Raw genomic sequence first — 19,149 nt, 5'->3', positions numbered from 1 at the left:
ATGTGAAAGTACTCTAGGGATCTGAGGATGGCTAAGACAGAGAGGCACCCTGTTCTCCTCATAGCAGGAAAGATAGACATTAGACAATCAATTACACAATCAGTTACTTCTATGGTGAGTGCTATGAAGAAGTATAGGCATTATAAACGCTTCTTTTAGTCAGATCTGACTCTCGCAGGAGGGTCCAGAGTGGTTTCCTTGAAAGACTGATATTTGAGGACTATTTAAAAGATGTGGTAAAGGCAAAGAAAAACCATGGGGTAGTCCAGTTTCCCAGGGCTAGTAACTGTGGGGCATCATTATCTGAAGGGGAAAGGGGTGCAGTGGTACCAGAACCTGCAGAGGGGGCTATGTGGACAGGACCAACTCAACAGAGCTATGACATTTGACTGAAGGACAAAGAGAGCCCATATAGACCCTGAAGGGAGAGAATTGAAAGAATAAAGAATAAAAACTTCAGCCTTACTCTCCTCTCCCACTCTGATCTCTTGCTAGTGTCCTTTCACACCCATTGGTCAAATTTAACCAGAATCCAGAGAATGAGGGAAACCATTTTTGGAGCCCATACAGGTCAGCCTCTTGGGACACAGAGCAGGGTGGAAAGGATGGAGAATGGATCTGGGAAGGAATAACCACCACAAGTATTTTAGCATTTAATTTAAGGGCAATGGGAAGTCATCAAAATGTTTTGAGCATGGAGATACGTGGTCAGATTTGTGTTTTAAAATGATTCTGGCTACATGTTGGTGGGAAGTGAGGCAATGCAGGGAGGCCATTTCAGCAGACATAGAACTATCCAGAGGAGATGCGGTGTTAGCCTGGACTCGATAGTGGATGTATCTGAACCCAATTCAAAAGGTGAAATGGCTGTTTAGTGGTGGATTCCATGTGAGGATGAGCATGCTGAGGAGGTAGGGTGTGTCCAAGATGACTGCCAGTTTTCTAGATGGAAGTTGGTATCTTTGCTAAGAAAAGAGACACTGGAGGAACACCAGGGTTCTGGATCAGATCCTGTGTTCAGGCTCAGAGATAATGAGTTGGAGGTGCCTGTAGGTCCTCCTAGAAGCCAGACAGAAGTCTTGGTATTGGATGTGGTAGAGAGGCTGCTAGACACCTTGTTTAGGGTCATCTGGAAAAGCAAAATGACTGTTCCCTGGCCTTAGGGAGTGAAATGAGTTTTGTGAATGCCTCCTCCCATCTCCTGGGAAAGTTGAGGTATTTGACACAAAGATAACTTCATCTTATCTCATTCTAATCCCAAACTAAGCATTTGTGAAGAAGCTACTGTCAAGTTAGGAAAAGAGTTCTGGCTAATGAAATCAGTTCCTGGTGCCAGATTTTAGGTGCTATCAGTTTTGTTTTTACTTTGATAACTGACTAAATGCTAGAAAATATTGTCAATTACAAAGTTTCCCATCTTCCTCTCTTGGTCTTTAATTTTTTTCTCCAGATTTTTATAAAACCATAAAGTTGTAGAATTTAAAATCACCTTGAAAATCATTTAGTTCCATCTCCTAAATTCACTGCCTCAAGCACACTCGTATCCTTTATATAGAAGAAGCCAGTATCCTTTTTATAGAATATTTCAAGGATGCTTGAATTCCTCCAGGGACGGAAACTCACTACCTCCCACCTTAGTGCATTCCCACCTCATTCTTTGGACAGGTTTTCAATAGGCCGATGTCACTCTTTGTAACCCACCTCCCCGCCTTTTTTCCTGGCTTCCTGAAGAGCACAGAACAAATCCTGTTTCTCTCTTCCTTATGGCCACCCTCCAGTTTCAAACTCTGGGTGCCATGTTGCTTCTTGGCCTTCTCTCAGGTAGCAAACCCAGCTCTACATGCCTTGCCCATCTAACGTGTTTCTAACCCTCACTATATTAGGAGGTGTTTTCCAAATGAGATGTTTTGAATAAGAAAATATTTTAGCTGAGATCTCACCAATGTTGAATACAGTAGAATTAGTATATTCAAAGTCTGCACAAATACACTGATTTCTTTTTCCTCCACTACTTCTTTTGCTGTAGATCTGTCTTCACTTCTCATCTTCTCTTGTCACTTCCCTGGGCCTTGGGAATTTTGTGATATTTGTTTGAATATTTTCACTACGTGGATGACCAAACCTATTAAACTATTTGTGGCTTCCTGGCAAGCTTGCCTTCACCATCTTCTGCATGGCTACTTGCCTATTTTCTTCAGGGGGACCTGAAATTGGAGGTGGTGGTGTTGGGAGAGGTGGCCTCAGTGGTGCATGCCTTGTGACAACACTAGATCCAGTATGAAGAACCATTTAAAGGAGTAATCTTTTTCCAATGAGGTCTTGGCAACTTTCCATGGTGGAATTAGGTGAAAATGTATGTTTCTTTGTTGAAAACAGCTTATTAAAGGCTTCTTTTGATAGCTTCAAACCGGAGGCTTTCTCACTTCTTGGGTCTTTGAGGGAATGTTGATGCTAAATGGCCTTTTGTGTTTCCCAACAAAAGCGATAGCTGAAAGAACTAAAGAACACTTCGGGTCATTCAGCAGTGACTCTCTAGTAATAACACAAAAGGAGGACTATTATTATGGCCCTTAGGACAAGGAAACTGAGGAAAAGATGAGATAGGTAACTTGCCTATGGTCAAAGAGCTAGAAAGTGGCAGAGACACTCACCATAATAGACTGTAAGTGTGTTTACTTCTCTATGTACCAGAAAGACTGCTCATTATCTTTTAACCATTTTATGCCCAGCACCTAACAAAGAGCTGGGCATATAGTAGACAATCGATTAAAAATGTATTATATGGCTTAATAAATAAAGTTGATTATTTCTTCTTCCTCTGAACCTCATTTTTATAAAGAAGAAGGCACTTATTTCTCCTATGCTGTATCCTTAAAGATGAAATCACACTACGTAATAACAAGTACTTTGTTCTCCGGGGGAATGCAGTTGTTAAGAAATCGAGTCATTAACTATTGGCCCCCTTACTTGACCCTCATCTGCAGATGGTTCACACGACCAGGTTCTGTCTCACAGTTGAATTCAAAGCCCATTCAACTCAAATCACGTGGGGACATGCAGAACTGTCTACAGTTCACTACCTTATAGTGTAAAGCCAGTCCATGTGTCAAAAGGATGGAGGTTAGTAGACAGGAAGTAGGGGCATAGCTGAGGATCAAGTTACGTCAATTCTCTGGTGTGGAGTAGACCAGATGACTGGGTGATTGTCAGAAATGTTCCCACGGATTGGTCAGGCTGGCTCCACATAGATCTAGTCCTGAGCCTGCTCCATTCATATTATGCCTGGGACACTAGGGAGTAACAAAATTCAGCAAACCAAATGACCTTCTTTAGCAGATATTTGTGTTGCTGGGGTGATGGGGAGCAGGAGCAATGATCTCGAAGCTCAGCATCTCAGGCAATAATTACTTTACGGGACTAAATACTTTATTGTTTTCTTCTCCTCTGAAGTATTTTGGTGATTTCTTCTCTATCTGATTAGTGGGTAAACTCTGTTATTAGAAGTGAAGCCCTTGAGAACAGTTTGTCTGCTCTGAAAAGTGATTTGAAATATTACAAAAGAAGTTTGCTTTACAACTACAAAGCAATTTCCAGTAACGAGTTGTGTTACATGCGTCGTAAACAAAACAGGCCATTTGAAGCTCTCCATACTAGATCAAAAAGCTTTCAAAAATATATTGACATGGTTGAAAAGGAAGAATCAGGGCAAGGAATTAATGTTTGATTTTCATCATGCACAGGATAGATTGTTCATTCTATCTTGTCATCAATAATGATAATATATTTTAAACCATCAATCAAACAGTAAATAGTGTAACATCTTAATATGAGCTAAATATGTTTTAAATATCTACATTATTTATAAGCTTGCTGCTTGCTGGAAGATTGAGCTGATTGGGGAAGATCCAGAGAGTTGCATTTTCTTTTTATTTACATCCTATCACAACCAGCAGTCGGCTTTAGGGTTCCAAATGGTTCAGCTGAAGAACATAAATATGCTTCAGGGAATGTGAAAAGGGATGGAATATTTCCTGGGCATGACAGATTAGGCAAGTTATCTTCGAATCACAGGTTTTATTCCCTTTGCTGAAATCCCAGGCAGCAGTCTTGGAAACAGCCAGTTCTGGCAAAATCTCTTTGGGAGAAAACTGGCTTTCCATTCCTGGCTCCTCTACCTGCCGGGTTCAATGTGACTTTGACCAAGCCATCAACCTGGGTGGGTCATAGTTTCTGTACTTTTAAATAGGGATTCTGGGTTGAATAGTCTTCGGGGTTTTTTTTTTTTTTTCCTGATCTAAATAGCTGATTCCCAACAGTGTTTCAGTTTCACACTTGAAGAAAAATGGCGGCCCAAAGGCTGTAAGATGGTAGACAGGCCTCCAAGTTTGTTGTGGCAGTTACTTCATCTGTGACAGGAGAATAATGGACCTTGATTTCCTCCACCTCCCAGGAGGGGTGAGGGCACATGAGGGAACAGTCATGCATGTGTTTTTAAAGGTGAAAAATATTGACCAAGAGCCAGAGAGGACAGGGCAGTGGGGTTTTCTCTTGCTGCTTTAGCCTGGAAGAATTTCAGACTTTGGGATATTTTGTACAGGCTTCCTTACTTGTTATTAATCAAAGATCATATGAATATATGTATATACCTATGTACATATATGTCTAGATAGGTGTGTGTATATATGTAATACACAAATGCATGCACACACACACATATTTATACTGCCAATCAGAGCTTCTGAGTTGGTATCGTTCAGCCTGAAGCAAAGAAACCTGTTTTATCTAACTGGCACAGTATTCCTATAATGAACATGCAATTTCTGCTAGTATTTTAAAAAATATTTAAAAAGAAAAGCTTGAAGATTGCCTTTACCACTTTTGAAAACTCAATAGGACTTAGCAGTGACCAGCCTCGGGTGTAATGAGACCAAAGCAATTGTCCAGCTCCTTCCCTTTGTCAGCGAAGGATGTGTCTCTGTACGTGGGGAGGAAGTCTCTGTGGAGCTATAGATCAAAGGCACAGCTGGGGTCCGTTCAGTTTTACATTTTAGTGGGTGAGACATTCCTTCACTCCCTCTTCCCTACTCCTTTTTAATTTTCTTCTGCAAGGAGCTTCAAACTGGAGCCGAGAAGTAGCAATATCTTGAATCCTCACATGCTGTTCGCTAGTCCTCGCCTCTCACCCAGAAGTGAACGGGGAGACCAAGTCACCAAGCAGTGGGTGTTAGGTGCTTATCTGTACGTGGCCCTGTATTAATTGCCTCTCGGGCAAGCTCTATTTGTGAATCAAAGTGCTGCCCTCTTAAGGAGTTTACCGTCAGGGCCAGAATGCATACAAACGGCTGAGTGGTTCTGCCTAATTAACAGCGTCTTCCTTTAAAGTCTCCTACTCAGAATGTGACCTGGGACCAGCAGCATCTGCACCAACTGAGAGCTCACTAGAAATGCAGAATCTCAGGCCTCACTCCGGACCTGATGATCCCCAGGTGATTGGTCTGGACATTAGAGGCAAGATGTTCTAGATCCTGGCTGCAAATTGGAACAATAGAAGAACGTTAAAAAATACTGATGCCTGAGTCCCCCCTGAAGAGATTCTGATATACTTGGTCTGGAATTTTGCCCAGGTGTCATGATTTTTTTTTTGTTAAGATTATGATAGTTAACAACCTTGTGAAATTACAGTTGTACATCATTATTAGTCTTGTTGTAGGTACGCCACTTCACCCCTAGTGCCCTCCCCCCATCCCCCTTTCCCCTGGTAACCACCGATCAGTTCTCTTTGTCTATATGTTAACTACCACCTATGAATGGACTCATACAGAGTTCATCTTTCTCTGTCTGGCTTATTTCGCTCAGCATAATACCCTCAAGGTCTATCCATGTTGTTGTGAATGGGACGACTTTGTCCTTTTTTATGGCTGAGTAGTATTCCATGGTATATATATACCCTATCTTCTTTATCCAATCATCAGTTGCTGGGCACTTAGGTTGGTTCCATGACTTGGCTATTATGAATAATGCTGTGATGAACATAGGGGTGCATGGGACCTTTGGAATTGCTGATTTCAGGCTCTTAGGATAGATACCCAGTAGTGGGATGGCTGGGTCATAAGGTATTTCTATTTTTAACTTTTTGAGGAATCTCCATACTGTTTTCCATAGTGGCTGCACCAGTTCCAGGTGTCATGATTTTCAAAGCTCCCTCTGTGATTCTGATATGCAGCAAAATTTGAGAACCACTGAATTAGACTATGTAGCAATACATTGTGGAAGAATCCATCACACTGAATTACTCAAGTTCACTGTCCACATCTCATGTGTTACCACTTGCTTGTTTTGGTGGCCCATGTTACCTTTTCCAACAGTGACCAACCCTGTGCCTCCTCCTCCTATTTATGTCTGACCCCATCTGCCTTTCAAGAAAGATTCACCTTCAATGCCTTCTTTCCCCAGATCATGGTTCTCCCTGCCTCCTCTGAATCTCATATCACTTTATCTTTAGCTTTCTTACCAAACTTGTTAGTTTTCACTTAGTAGTGCAGTTATGTACACATGTTGCTTATCCCTTCCCCTAAGCTGTGAGCTCCTAGTAGACAGAAGCCCCATCAGATTTGTTTTTGTAACTCTTAGCACCTAGCAAGGCTGGGTAATGTGTGCATAGAATGGAGATGGGAACAGAGTACAGAAGGCAGAACATTCCAGATGTGCTCTCTCTATTCAAATTAGTCAGGTAAGATGGGCATGCAAAGAATGCATGGGTGGAATTTAGGACCTGGATGAGATAAAGAAGAGAGCTTTGTAAACCATGTCAGAGGATGGACAGTGGGAATACAAGTTGAAAGAGGGGTGGGAGCGAGAGAGCTGTGATTATATCCAGTGAGCGCTAAGCATGGTTTTCTGAAAAGAGAAGGTGGGATGCCCAGGGAGTAGAGAAAGGTAAGGAACCGAGATTACTCAGAGCACCTTAAGGGCCATGCATCCCAGGATGCTGGCGAGGGCTGACAAGCTCTGTAAGGGAGGTTGTCACTTGGGTGCCTGATGCCTTTAGTGAGTGTGGCTGAGTTCTGCACTGCCTTCGTTGCTCCTCTCAGTCTTCTCAGAAGTGATCCCCTTTCACCCCTGCATGAGCCAGCATGCTCCCAGAGAGTGGCTGTGAGTAGACATGCAATCACGATGCCTGGTCAAGTTCTCACCGAGTGTGGTTCGTCTTTCAGTAGATCGCTACCTCCTACTGCATGGTAGCATTGTGACTTATGCCCATTCCATATTCATGCTTGGGATTTATATCACATTTCCTCCAAGAACTTTGAAGCGCTTAACAGAAGAGAGGCTTGATTCCCAGCAGGCACCTGCGAGGGTTGCTGTAGGAGCAGGAATTGGCAAAAAACTACAGGAGTAAGTGAAGCCTCTGGGGGAGGCTGAGGAAGGTGGCAAGTTGGCAGGCAAGCAGACAGTAAGAGTATGTGGGAAATGGACTCCCTTCACTTTGTTCCAAACGTCCCAAGGTCCCAGAGCCTTGGACCCCAGCCATGGTTAAAGAACAGCGTATTTCATCACAACCTCCCCTCTGGACCGTTTCCATTCTTGAAAAAATATGGTGGCCATGTTGTCTTCTTGGTCCACAGGAAGCCTGATCTAGAACTGGCTTAAAGGGAGAATCATGGCAGCCGTGATGCTTTCCATACCCTCTACAGCGAAAACTGGTGCCTAAAAGGAAGGTCTCCTAGGCCATGCCTTCCCCTTGAAGAGCTGGTCCCATATGTATCATGTCAAAGACATTCTACCAGGAGCAAAGAACATAGTAATTGACTTTTTAAATTTGGGAAATCAAGGCAAAGATATCTTAAATTTTCTATTTAGTGTCCAATAGCAAAAAGTAGAAAGGAACATGTGTTTAAATCTCATTTCTATCACTTGTTGGGTTTTCTTGTTTATAAAGTAAGATTCATGATGGCTTCCCAACTGGTGTCTGTGTGGGGGTGTGTGTCTGTGTGTGTGTGTGTGGAGACTAAAAAATATATAAATGTACTAATATGGGGCCTGGCACAGAGTAGGTACTCGACAAATGTTCAAATGTTCATTCCCTCCCCACTACCCTCACTCTTATTCCCATTACTTTTATTCCTTCTTAAAATTTCAGGGCCAGAGGGTCCCCTACCCAATGACAGATAGGTGCCTTGAGAAAAATAAAGTTCCACAGGGGTGTTGGCAGGTAAGAATAGAGTAGAGGGCATGGATAGAGAGAACTGTAGGATGTAGTTGTCTTGGTGATGGCTGTTTCAAACAAAATATTTGCGTGGCCAAATGTCCTGGCATAGAATTTTCCAACCTCAACACACACACTTATTCCCCTGACAAAGAACCCTCCCCTCACTGCTCCCCTTCCTCCTACCCCATCCCGTTCCCTAACCAGCCTCCTCTTTCCGCTTATAGACAAAAAATTGGACGCAACCTTCCCCTTCCTCTAAAGCCTGTCTTCCTCCACCCCTTTCAGAGGAGAGAGGATTGAGAGCAGGCAGTCCACTGTCTTCATAGTTCCTTGTACAAGACATCTGCTGTAGGAACTGGACAGGGGGTCACCTGTCACCATGGCAAAGCTGAGTGGGGCTTCACCTGATCCCCCGTGCTCATAATATGTCCGCAAGCCACCCAACTGACTCCTTTATCTTCTTCTTCTCCCCAACCTTCGATGAAGTAAAAGGAGCAATGTCTTGAGCCTGGTAGGAAAGGTAGAAAGAAGCAAAGGGGCCATCTAGCCTTGTGCGACCTGAGCACCTGCTTCAGGTACAACGGGGCCCACAGGCTTTGAGGCTCTAGGGGCACAGCAGCCTGTACTGGGGGCTGAGCTGAAAGCCAGAAGTGGAGCCACAGCTCAGCCGGGACAAGCCTTGCCCCTTCATGTCTACAGTGGGTGGCAGATGGCAGATGGTCCCTGGATTACCAAAGGAGGGGTTTCATTTGTTTGACCATTGGGTTTTGTAATGATTCAAGAAGGAACCACCTTCGTAGGAAAGGTTTTGCATTCTAGGAAAAAACATCAGTAGTTGAGACATCCCACATATAGATGGGACATCACTGGCAGTCTCATTACTTCAGTGTTTATTTCAGGTTCAGCAAATATGCCATCTTCCTCTCAGAGCCTTTCCTGTGTCCCCAAGTAAAGAGAGCTTGTTCTCCTCTGTGAATTCAGTGCACTCAATCTGCACCTCTCCTAGGATACTTACCACTTTCTATCACATGTTTTGCCAACATAGGTGATTTGTCTCTCCTTGCTAGAGTGGAAATTGCATTTCTTTCTTTCTTTTTTTTTTTTTTGTGAGGAATATTGGCCCTGGACTAATATCTGTGCCCATCTTCCTCTATTTTGTATGTGGGACACTGCCACAGCATGGTTTGATGAGTAGTGTGTAGGTCTGCACCCTGGATCCGAACCCTCAAACCCCAGGCCACTGAAGTGGAGTGCATGAACGTAACCACTACGCTGCCAAGCTGGCCCCTGTTTGCATTTCTTATAGGACTTAATGTGTATACATTACATACATATACACAAATGGCATATATATACAGTGAGAAACAGTGACAAAAGAAGAGAATCATCCCTTTGACACCCATAGGAGCCCATGGTCCTATAGACTCTCTGAGGCCTGAATAATTCCATGCAAAGTCAGACTCACTGCCTCATGGCGCTAGTCTTGACAACAGAATTATGAATTTGTAATCCCCATTTGTAAGTTCCCATGAGATGTGAGCTTCTTCACAACTTCTTCCTCATGTCTTTACAATCAACTCAAGTCTCACCCCAATCCCTCCTCTGTCTGGAGACAGAGCTGCCTTCCCTCACAGCCAAACTTCTCAGAAGAGTTGGTTGTGTTCCTGTCTCAGTTTCCTTATTTTCTATGAGCTCTTCAACCCATTCTAATCTCGCTTTAGCTCCCACGCTCCTAATGACATTAAGTAAAATGGCCCTCTTGGCAGCATTCAACCTTATTTATTTTATCCTTGAAACACTTTCTTCTCTTGACTCTTGTGATGCTCTACTAGATTTCACCCATGTGTCTGTTGCCTGATTCTCGGTATCCTCAGCTGCCTCATTGTCTCTACCTCATCTTCACATTCTGGAATTCCCCAGGCCTCAGTTGTAGGCTCTCTTCCACTTTACGTTCTCTTCAGACTTTCGTGCATACCCAAGGTGTCTGCTCTCAAATCTGTTTCCTGAGCAAACCCTTCATTGAGATCCAAATCTAATACCCAACAGTCCAACCAGCTCTTCAATCTCAGCATTGCTAGGACTGAACTTGTGATCCTTTCCATATGAAGTCCCCTTCAATGTTCCCATTGTGCACGTGTGTGCACATGTGCAGTACACATCTCTCCACAGGACTTAACCAAGATACTAATAAAATAACAAATTATAAATCAGCTATTAAGTGTTGGGCTCTGCCAATAAAATGTAAGCTCCCTGAGAGAAGGAATTATGTCCATTGTTAATTATTTGTTGAATGAATGAGTTAGTGAACAAATTAATAAGTGTATGAGGGAGTGAATGAATGAATTTGACTAGAAGACCTTCTGAATCGCATCCAGCTCAGCGCTGAGAAATTATGAGTTCCCTTATAGGAACAGAGAATAGATTGGTGGTTGCCAGGGGCAGAGGGTTAGGATGGGAGAAGTGAATGAAGATGGTCAAAGGGTACAAACTTCCAGTTATAAGATGAATAAGTGCCGAGGATGTCATGTGCAGCATGGAGACTAGCTAACAGTACCATTGTATGTTTGGAAGTTGCTAAGAGAGTCGATCTTAAAAGTTCTCACCACACACAAAAATATTTTAACTGTGAGGTGATGAATGTGTTAACTAACTTTATGATGGTAATCATTTTGCAATATATACATATATCAAATCATCACATTGTACACCTTAAACTTACACAGTTATAGGTCAATTATATCTCAATAAAGCTTTAAAAAATGAATTTATGAGTTCTCCATAAATGCATGCCCTCGAAACACAGAAAATGTAAGATTGGAACTCTCCATAAAATATGAACAAATAAATAGGGAAAGATACTTCTCCAAAGAAGAATATTTGGGTATAGAAATCTGAAATAGAGATGCAGATTATAACCTTCATGTCGCGTCCAGAGCCTGTTGGTTCTGGGCTTTCCCACTGCAGAGTGAGGAGCTCCACGGAGGGGCCTGCTTCACGTGCTCCCACGGGCAGGGATGGGCTTCTCTGACAGTCCACGGGACGGGTCCACACAGCTATGTCTCCAAACTGACGATACCTCCCCTTGCTTGTTCCTAGCAGTTCAAAGACTGCCTTTTCCAGTAGATCTATTCATAGCTTGATCAAGACTATTTTTAAAAAGAAGAAGACATAATATTCTTTTTTAAAAATACTGAGAGAGATTAAGATGGCATACTTAAAAATCATCCAAGCAATTGAGCCTTCTGCAACTTTTTGTTTTGAAACATTTTTGCAACATGCCTTTAGGTGTGGAATTTTAATAGTGTGAAACAAGCTCATGAAATTTAAAATCAGTACGTGTGTCACAAACACTCAATAAAGTGAGCGTGTGGAACATTGTGTTGGGCATTTCCCCAAGTTCTCTTTTACCCAGTGCCTTCTCTTAGCATCAGTGACGCGACTGCCATCCTGTGATACTGGACTCTTTGGGGCAGGTCATGGGTTTCCACCTTTGTATCCTCCGTAGCACAAACACTCTGCTTTTCAAAGAATAGCACTAAGCGGATATTTGTTGAAATCAATGTTATCAAGAATTTTTCTTTTCATGAGGCAGTTCTGCTTTTGCCCATCCCTGATACCTGGGCTGTCGCCGAGCACAGACTGACCCCGGGAGGATATCTCACTTGGGTCCATCTTCTTTGTGGCATTGCATGTCCTGGACCTCCTTGGATTCCCTCTCCCCATCAAACCACCTCTTTCCTGTATCCTGAGCCATCTCAAGTACTTTCTGTGAAGTGCTAATAGAACATACCACTCTGTGAGAAGATGGTGGTTGCTAATGGGTTCATGTTTTTAGTCTCCCAGTTAATACAATTATAACTACTTAGTTTTTATTAATAATAATGTAGCAGCAATGACAATTGCTACCACTTAGAAAGGAGTGGCTGGCACATAGTAGATGCACACTAATTACTGACTTCTTATAATTACCCGTGATAATGACCGTTGTTGTTACTAATAATAACAATGACCATATGGTGCTCATACTGAACTGAGCTTTTCTGTTGTTGTTTTCTTTTCTTGGTATTATCTCAAGGAAGCTATTGGAATTATAGTTATTTTATGTCTGGGAGTTGATTTGGAGTAAATAACTCACTTACTTTTTTTTTTTAAATAAACTGTGCGTTTAGGGTTGTGTGTGTACGTGCGTGTTCCTCCTCATTTCAAAGCAATACGAAAGCTTTATAGAGTTGGTCAGTAAGAATGTAGGCTTTGGCATCCAGCTGCCTGGGCTCAAATCCAGCTGTCACAAGCTAACTTCCGCGACCTTAGGCAAGTTACTTAACTCTGAATCCTAATTTTCTCCTTTGTAAAAAGGAATAATTATAATGCCTAACTCATAGAATTTTGAGGATTCAATGACACAATGAATGTTTATTGTGTCACATACTAGGAATCACTAATGTACGCTATTTGTTTTTACTGTAACCTATTTAAAAAGAATTGGAAAAATGGAAAAAAGTAAAAAAAGAAAATAGTCACGTGTCATTCTGTTATATAACCAATATTAACATCCTAGACCATATGCTTCTGGTCATTTTGTATCTGTATGTATGCCTAAGTATGTTCAATTTTTATAACATTAGAAATTATTTATTACCACTTTATAATTTGCTGTGTCAATTTACTTTCTGTGCCTAGTGTACAGTCTGGTATATGGTATTAATAGCTGCATATTGATTCATCACATGTGTGTTCTGTAATTTATTCACTGGACATTTAGATTGCTTTGATTTTTCACTCTTATGAGCAATAGTAATCTGAAATAATCTGAATACAGACCTTTTGGAATGTATTTGATTAATTTCTTGGCATAAATTCTTAGGAAACCAATTAGTAAGCTATAGAATATAAAAAATTTAATACTTTTAACATAAATTGTCAAATTGGTTTCCATAAGGAATTTAATTTCATTTCCATCAATTGTATATGAGGCTTCTAGTTTCCATAACCTTGCCAAGCCTGGGTAGTACATATGTATATATTTTGTATTTTATCCAATTTAATGGCTTCTATGCAATATGGGGCATGTCATTTTTTTAAGACTTTATTTTTCCTTCTTCTCCCCAAAGCTCCCCAGCACATAGTTGTATATTTTAGTTGTGGGTCCTTCTAGTTGTGGCATGTGGGATGCCGCCTCAGCATAGCTTGATGAGTGGTGCCATGTCTGTGCCCAGGATCTAAACTGGCGAAAACCTGGGCTGCTGAAGCAGAGCGTGCAAGCTAACCGCTCGGCCACAGGCTGGTTGGGAAAGTTATTTTAATTCTCAGCCTCAGACTCCTAACCTGTAAAATTAACTAATGGGCATAGAATTCAGAAATAGAGTCACAGGTCATAAAGTTTCTATTGATTCCAAAGCCTGTTGATGCTCCATATTTGAAGTGTGGCTCAGATGAGACAGGACTGTGGTGAAGTGTGCTAACCCCAGAACAGGCTGAGGGATGACTGTCAGAGAGCATTTCCGTGCTGATGTCGTGACTGGCCACAATGTCCCAGTGTTGATCAGACCCGCAGGCTCAATTCAGAGAGTGATGTGGATAGCATATATAACTCAAATATGAGATTATCTTTTATTGCTATCTTGCTCAAAAGCATTCTCCAGATGGGCAGCAATCTTTATTCTGTTTACTGATGCATCTTAAGCACCTCGCACAAGCCTGACAAAGAGTGGGGGTTCAATAGTAAATGTCTGTTGAATGAACAAATAAGCTGAATGAAGTTTCCCTCTACTTGTTAAGGGGCTGCGCGCCCTGGTAAACAGCAGAATGCCCTCCCCAGGGTAAGTGTGACTGAACCAGCATGCCTGAGGCCCCTGGGACTTGCCTCTTCCCAGCAACCATTGCTGTGACTCATGACAATCTTTCAGATGTTAACGCCTTCAGCCTGGTCAAGATTCAGACTCCCTTGTTAGAATCCATACTCTTCACAGCAGTGTTGGGTCTCTCTGCTGAGACCCATTATGGGTGGTCTTAATAGTTCAACTCAGAGGGTAATATTATTTCCAAGTCCTTAGGGATACTCCACTGCTGCCCCTTTGTACTACCTAGAGCAACCACCGCACGGGGTAGTTGCGAATATATTATATGAGAAAACATGTAATGTAAAATACAGAACCAGTCACCTAGGCAATATGTTGTGCTGGTCAACAGCTCGGGCTCTGGAGCCAAATGCCAGCCGTTCAAATCTGGCTTCACAACTTAACAGTGGCGTCACTTTGAGCAAATTGCCTGATCACTCTGTGTTCAACTTTCTCACCTGTAAAATGCAAATAGTACCTACCTTATAGGATCAATGTGTGGATTAAATGAGTTGAAACATGTGAAGAAGTGGAAATAGTGGGTAAATATTAGCTATTTTAATAACTATTATCAGCAGTAAATATAACCTTATTGAGAATTTACTATGTGCCAGAAACCAATGTGTATTCTCTCAGGCGATCCTTCAGACAACTCTATGGGCTAACCATTATTGTGATCCCCACCTCGTGAATAAGGATATTGAGGCTCAGAAAGTTTTGGTAATACCCTAAAATCATATAGCTAGTGGGCGGTAGAACGTGGGTTTAAATGTAGGTGTGTCTGAAATATTCTCTCGTGGAGATATTTTTCTTAACAGAATTTGAAACATCTGCATTCTCATTGACATTACAATTTCTATCTGATTTCTGGCCTTTTTAGCCATGCTCACAACCTTAGAACATTTTTCAGGAAACTAACTTTAAATGCGTGTGCATATTTAAACGTCGGTCTATTGGTCTGAGGGTCCGTAGTTTCTAGGGACTCCCCTGGAGTCACTTGTAGTGATCTTACTATGGTCCAGTTCACCAATTTCTGTATTTCCTCTACCAAGATTTTAGAAATATCAATCAATTAGATGATTAAATATGGTTTTAAAGGTATAGGGTGGCAAATGATGACCAAAATAGACAATTTTGCATTCAATGGTGTGGGTTTGGTAAGCTTATAAAACTCGTATAATCTCCTGAACAGCTTTTCTTGCAAGGTCAAAAGGTAACCATTTCAGGACTCATTTTCAGCACATTTCAGTGTGTTGAAGTTACAGGCGCTCTACCCTATGAGCGATTCTCTGCCCAGTGTGGAAGTGTCCTGACACCAGCCACACTAGAGACTCATCTGTTGTAAAGTAACTGGTTGACTGAGTGCCCTGTGAGTGGCCAATATCCTTCTCATCACAGTGACAGACTTGAAATTTAACCTTTTCAGACACCCCTAGCAGACAAAGCAAAGAAAACTGAAAAGCAATCCATTTACAGATGTCAACCCAGCTGCTATATTTGTGGGCATGACTTGCTGTGCCATATTTGACAGGTTATTTTTCATATCCTTGAAACTTAGCTTGTTGTCATTGAAATATACTATAAACTGTTCTGTTACCTTTTGCTGGGTGAATTAGGCGTGATATTTGGTAAAGGTGTCTTTCATAGTCAAGAGATTTAGATAGTTTACTGAGAGCCAGCATGGCCATAAATTAGCAGAATAGTGGTAATTTGTCCATGATGCTTATTGAGGACGCACACTAGAAGGTTAGCTATGATAACGTGGGTTTACACAGGATTCAACTTGGTGTTTGAAGATCTTATTTTTCTCTTCAACAGGTTAATTATGTATGGCTTTGTGAAGGCCATGGTATATGCTGGCCAGTTGAAAAATGGAGACTTTCATTTCACTGACTGTTTATTTTTTGGTTCCCTGATGTCTGCTACAGATCCAGGTAATTTCTCAAATGTTTTCTTCTTTTCAAGAATCAAACATTTAAACTGAACGTTTCTCTAAAGACCATCACCTGGGTTTACATACTAATAATTCCTAGTCCTCTGCACCTGCAGCGACACATCGGTTAGTGATTACAAGCAAAAGAAAAGAAATAAACAGGTGAGTATTCTCACGGCTCTCAGAAAATGCATCTGAAAGCAATTTTAGTAGTGGGAAAGACTTTAAAATTTATTATAGTTTATTTCTCTAGAACACGTAGCCATTTTGAGCTATAGTTCCTAATTTTTCTCCATTCAACTTGCCTGTTTTCAAAAATGATCTATTGAATTAAACGGTAAAAAAGAATTTTTTTAATTGTTTACTATGGAACTTTTCAAACATATTAAAAGCAGCAAGAGCAGTAAAAAGAATTGTCATATGCCCTTCAGCAATTATCAAATATGGTCAATGTCTTTCTTTCTACACCCCTACACTCCCTCTCACCAGGGCTGGATTATGTTAAAGCAAATTCTAGACATCATATCACTTTATTTGTAAGTATTTTGAAAAATTACCATTGCCATTATGAAGCCTAAAATATTAATAATCATTCTTTAATATTATCGAAGAGCTAGTCTCTGTTTAAATATCCCAATTGTCTTTTTGTCATTATCATTATCGTTATTAGTTTGTGTAGTAGTTTGTACAAATTAAGACCCAAATAAGAGCTACATATTACAATTGATTGATATGACTATTGAGTCTCTTTTAATCTATATATTCTCCCTCTTTCTATTTTTCTTGTCATTTATTTGGGAAGAAAAAGGCAATTTGTCTTGTAGTTGAATTGAATATGGTTCTTGTAAACTGATAGTTAAATCTAGAGGCTTAATCAAATTCAAGTTCATCTTTTTTGGCAAGGTTGTTTTATCAGTGGCTGTGAGTCTCTTTAGCGTCGCATCAGGAAGCACATAGTGGTTAGGGACTCAGCTGTCAGCCTGGTCCATCACACTGTTGAATTGCTACTCTGACAGAGACCACCGGAACACACTTGGAGTTGAACAAGGTGTGTTTATTACTCTTTGTAATGAGAGAGCATGCTCACCAGAGGAACCATGGAACCTCCCGGAGGGTATTAGAAAGGACTGATCATAGGACTTGGGTTTCTGTTTGGTGATTTTAGGGAGCGTTTAAAGGAATTGGGGCTTTGCTCCGGCTTAGACACTGTCAAGAAGTGGGGTTACTGGGCATTTTAGTAAGTCTTATCCAGCAAGAGGGAAGACTGAATTGAGCCTAAAGCTACAATTGGTAAAGAAGCAGAAGCGCCTTGTAATAGCCATAATAGGAGGATATTCGGTCAGTTTTGTGGTTTGGACAGTGTTCATTCTTTGTGTTTAGATGTGGTTATGCAGTGGTATTGTTTTCATCTCGATTCATCATGGTCACAGAGTGACCTTGTGTGGTGGTGTTCTGTGAAACTGTTTACTTTCTACAGGAGAAGACCAAGGCCCAGCTGATGGTAACAGGCCAGCTGCCAAATGTCTGGGACTGCTTTTTCTTTCTTAGAAGACCCTCTGACCAGCAGTATAGGCACCGCGTAGTCTTGTTATAAATGCAGAATCTCAGACTCAACTCCAGACCTACTGAATCAGATTCTAGAATTTAACAATATCCTCAAGTGATTCACATGCACAGTAAAGTTTGAGAAGCTCTAGATTTTAGAGTTCCCAGTTTCAGTTAATGGCGTTAGCCCCCATTGATGATTACTGCTTAATCTAGTATTTATTAGGAGTTACAAAATAGTGGTAGGCTAATGCTATCTTTTTTTTTTTGGATTTATTAGCTGATACTCTCTTACAAAGAAGCAGTTTTTCATATCAACTATTTGAGTACCCTGTGATATCATTTGAACAAAAAAGTAAGATAAATAATTGATTCTTTCCCTTTATGTACTGATTTTCAAAATAATTAGTTGTTTCCCTAGCATCCTTTATATATGACCAAGGTGTTGCCTTTCTTTCCTTAAGTATTATATCAACGCTTGGATTTTAACATAGTTGATATGTTTCAATCTACTGCTGTCATTATTCTTTTTGATGATCAAAATATTCCATCTTTGACAACTGGGAGCCTCTTCAAGTTTCGCCTGCATCCTTTGTTATGACTCCAATGGTCTTTCATAGGTTTCTTGTTTGGGGGCAGGACTAGATGTTCCAACCTTATCTTGTTGGTTTCACATATCCCAACTGGGAACTAACCATTTCTTAAAGAAGTCTTTGTTCTTTCTAAGAGGGGAAATTTACTTAGAGACCAAAATTTGGGCACTAGGGGTTTTCATTGCTACTGGATTGGTCATTGTTTCTAGATATTTTTATTTGTTTTGAAGGAGAAGTAATGTCACAAATTCATCACAAGTTCAAATTTAGGATATAGGAATTTTACTTAACTACCTTGAATTTTTATTTCCACTTAGTTTTTCTTCTTCTTGCTTTTCTTCTTGCTGTGACATTAAATAAGTTCTTACTTCCTTAAAATATATATTTTCAAAATTATAATACACGTATTATTATTAAAAATATGATTATTGAAAACTGCTTAAGATTTCATTGTGGTTCTTTTTAACCTTTGGATATATCCCCACTAAGAATGAACAGATAAAAATTACTCTGTTTTAAGATCACTTGAAATAATTCCTCTGTGTGGTTAAGCCACAAGTCAAAATATATACAAATATGTTCATTTGTATATATACAAATGTACAAAATTTCATTTTATACAAAATGTTCAAAATATACAAAAATGTTCATTTGCTTTTAATTTTTGTTTTAAAATTAGATTTAATATCTACAGAAGTCCAAAATGAGACCATTGAACAAAATAAGAGAAATCCAGCTTCTTTCTATCCCTGTCCCCTCTACCCTAATTTTCCATCCATTTTGGTTGGTTTTTCGTTCACCCTCTGTTTTTAAATCTCAGCAATACACAAACAGGCACACACTCTGCTATACGCATAGCTCTTCACCTTACTCGTCTTTAGTTAACAGTATTTTGGAGAGTACTCCACAGCAATATATGGAGGTCTTTCTCATTCTCTTTCATAGCTGCAGACTACTCCACCATCTACTCAACCAGTTGTGTGTGGATGGACATTTGAGTTCTTCCTTGTCTTTTGTAATTATGAATGGTGT

The 19,149-nt window shown here is 40.6% G+C and overlaps 1 protein-coding gene across 2 annotated transcripts in view; it reads left to right on the top strand.

Moving 5' to 3' along the window:
* SLC9A9 (solute carrier family 9 member A9) overlaps nt 1-19,149 on the top strand; it is a 510,438-nt gene that overhangs the window by 123,378 nt on the left and 367,911 nt on the right. For both annotated transcript variants that reach the window (XM_046685210.1, XM_046685217.1), the window contains exon 5: nt 15,865-15,980. In XM_046685210.1, the coding sequence (XP_046541166.1) occupies nt 15,865-15,980 (116 nt within the window). The remainder of the gene's footprint in view (nt 1-15,864; nt 15,981-19,149) is intronic.

This window comes from Equus quagga, chromosome 1 (genome assembly GCF_021613505.1).
Source record: "Equus quagga isolate Etosha38 chromosome 1, UCLA_HA_Equagga_1.0, whole genome shotgun sequence".
Lineage (NCBI taxonomy): Eukaryota > Metazoa > Chordata > Mammalia > Perissodactyla > Equidae > Equus > Equus quagga.
Note: the sequence above shows the minus strand (reverse complement) of the source record. Positions and strands in the feature narration are given on the sequence as shown.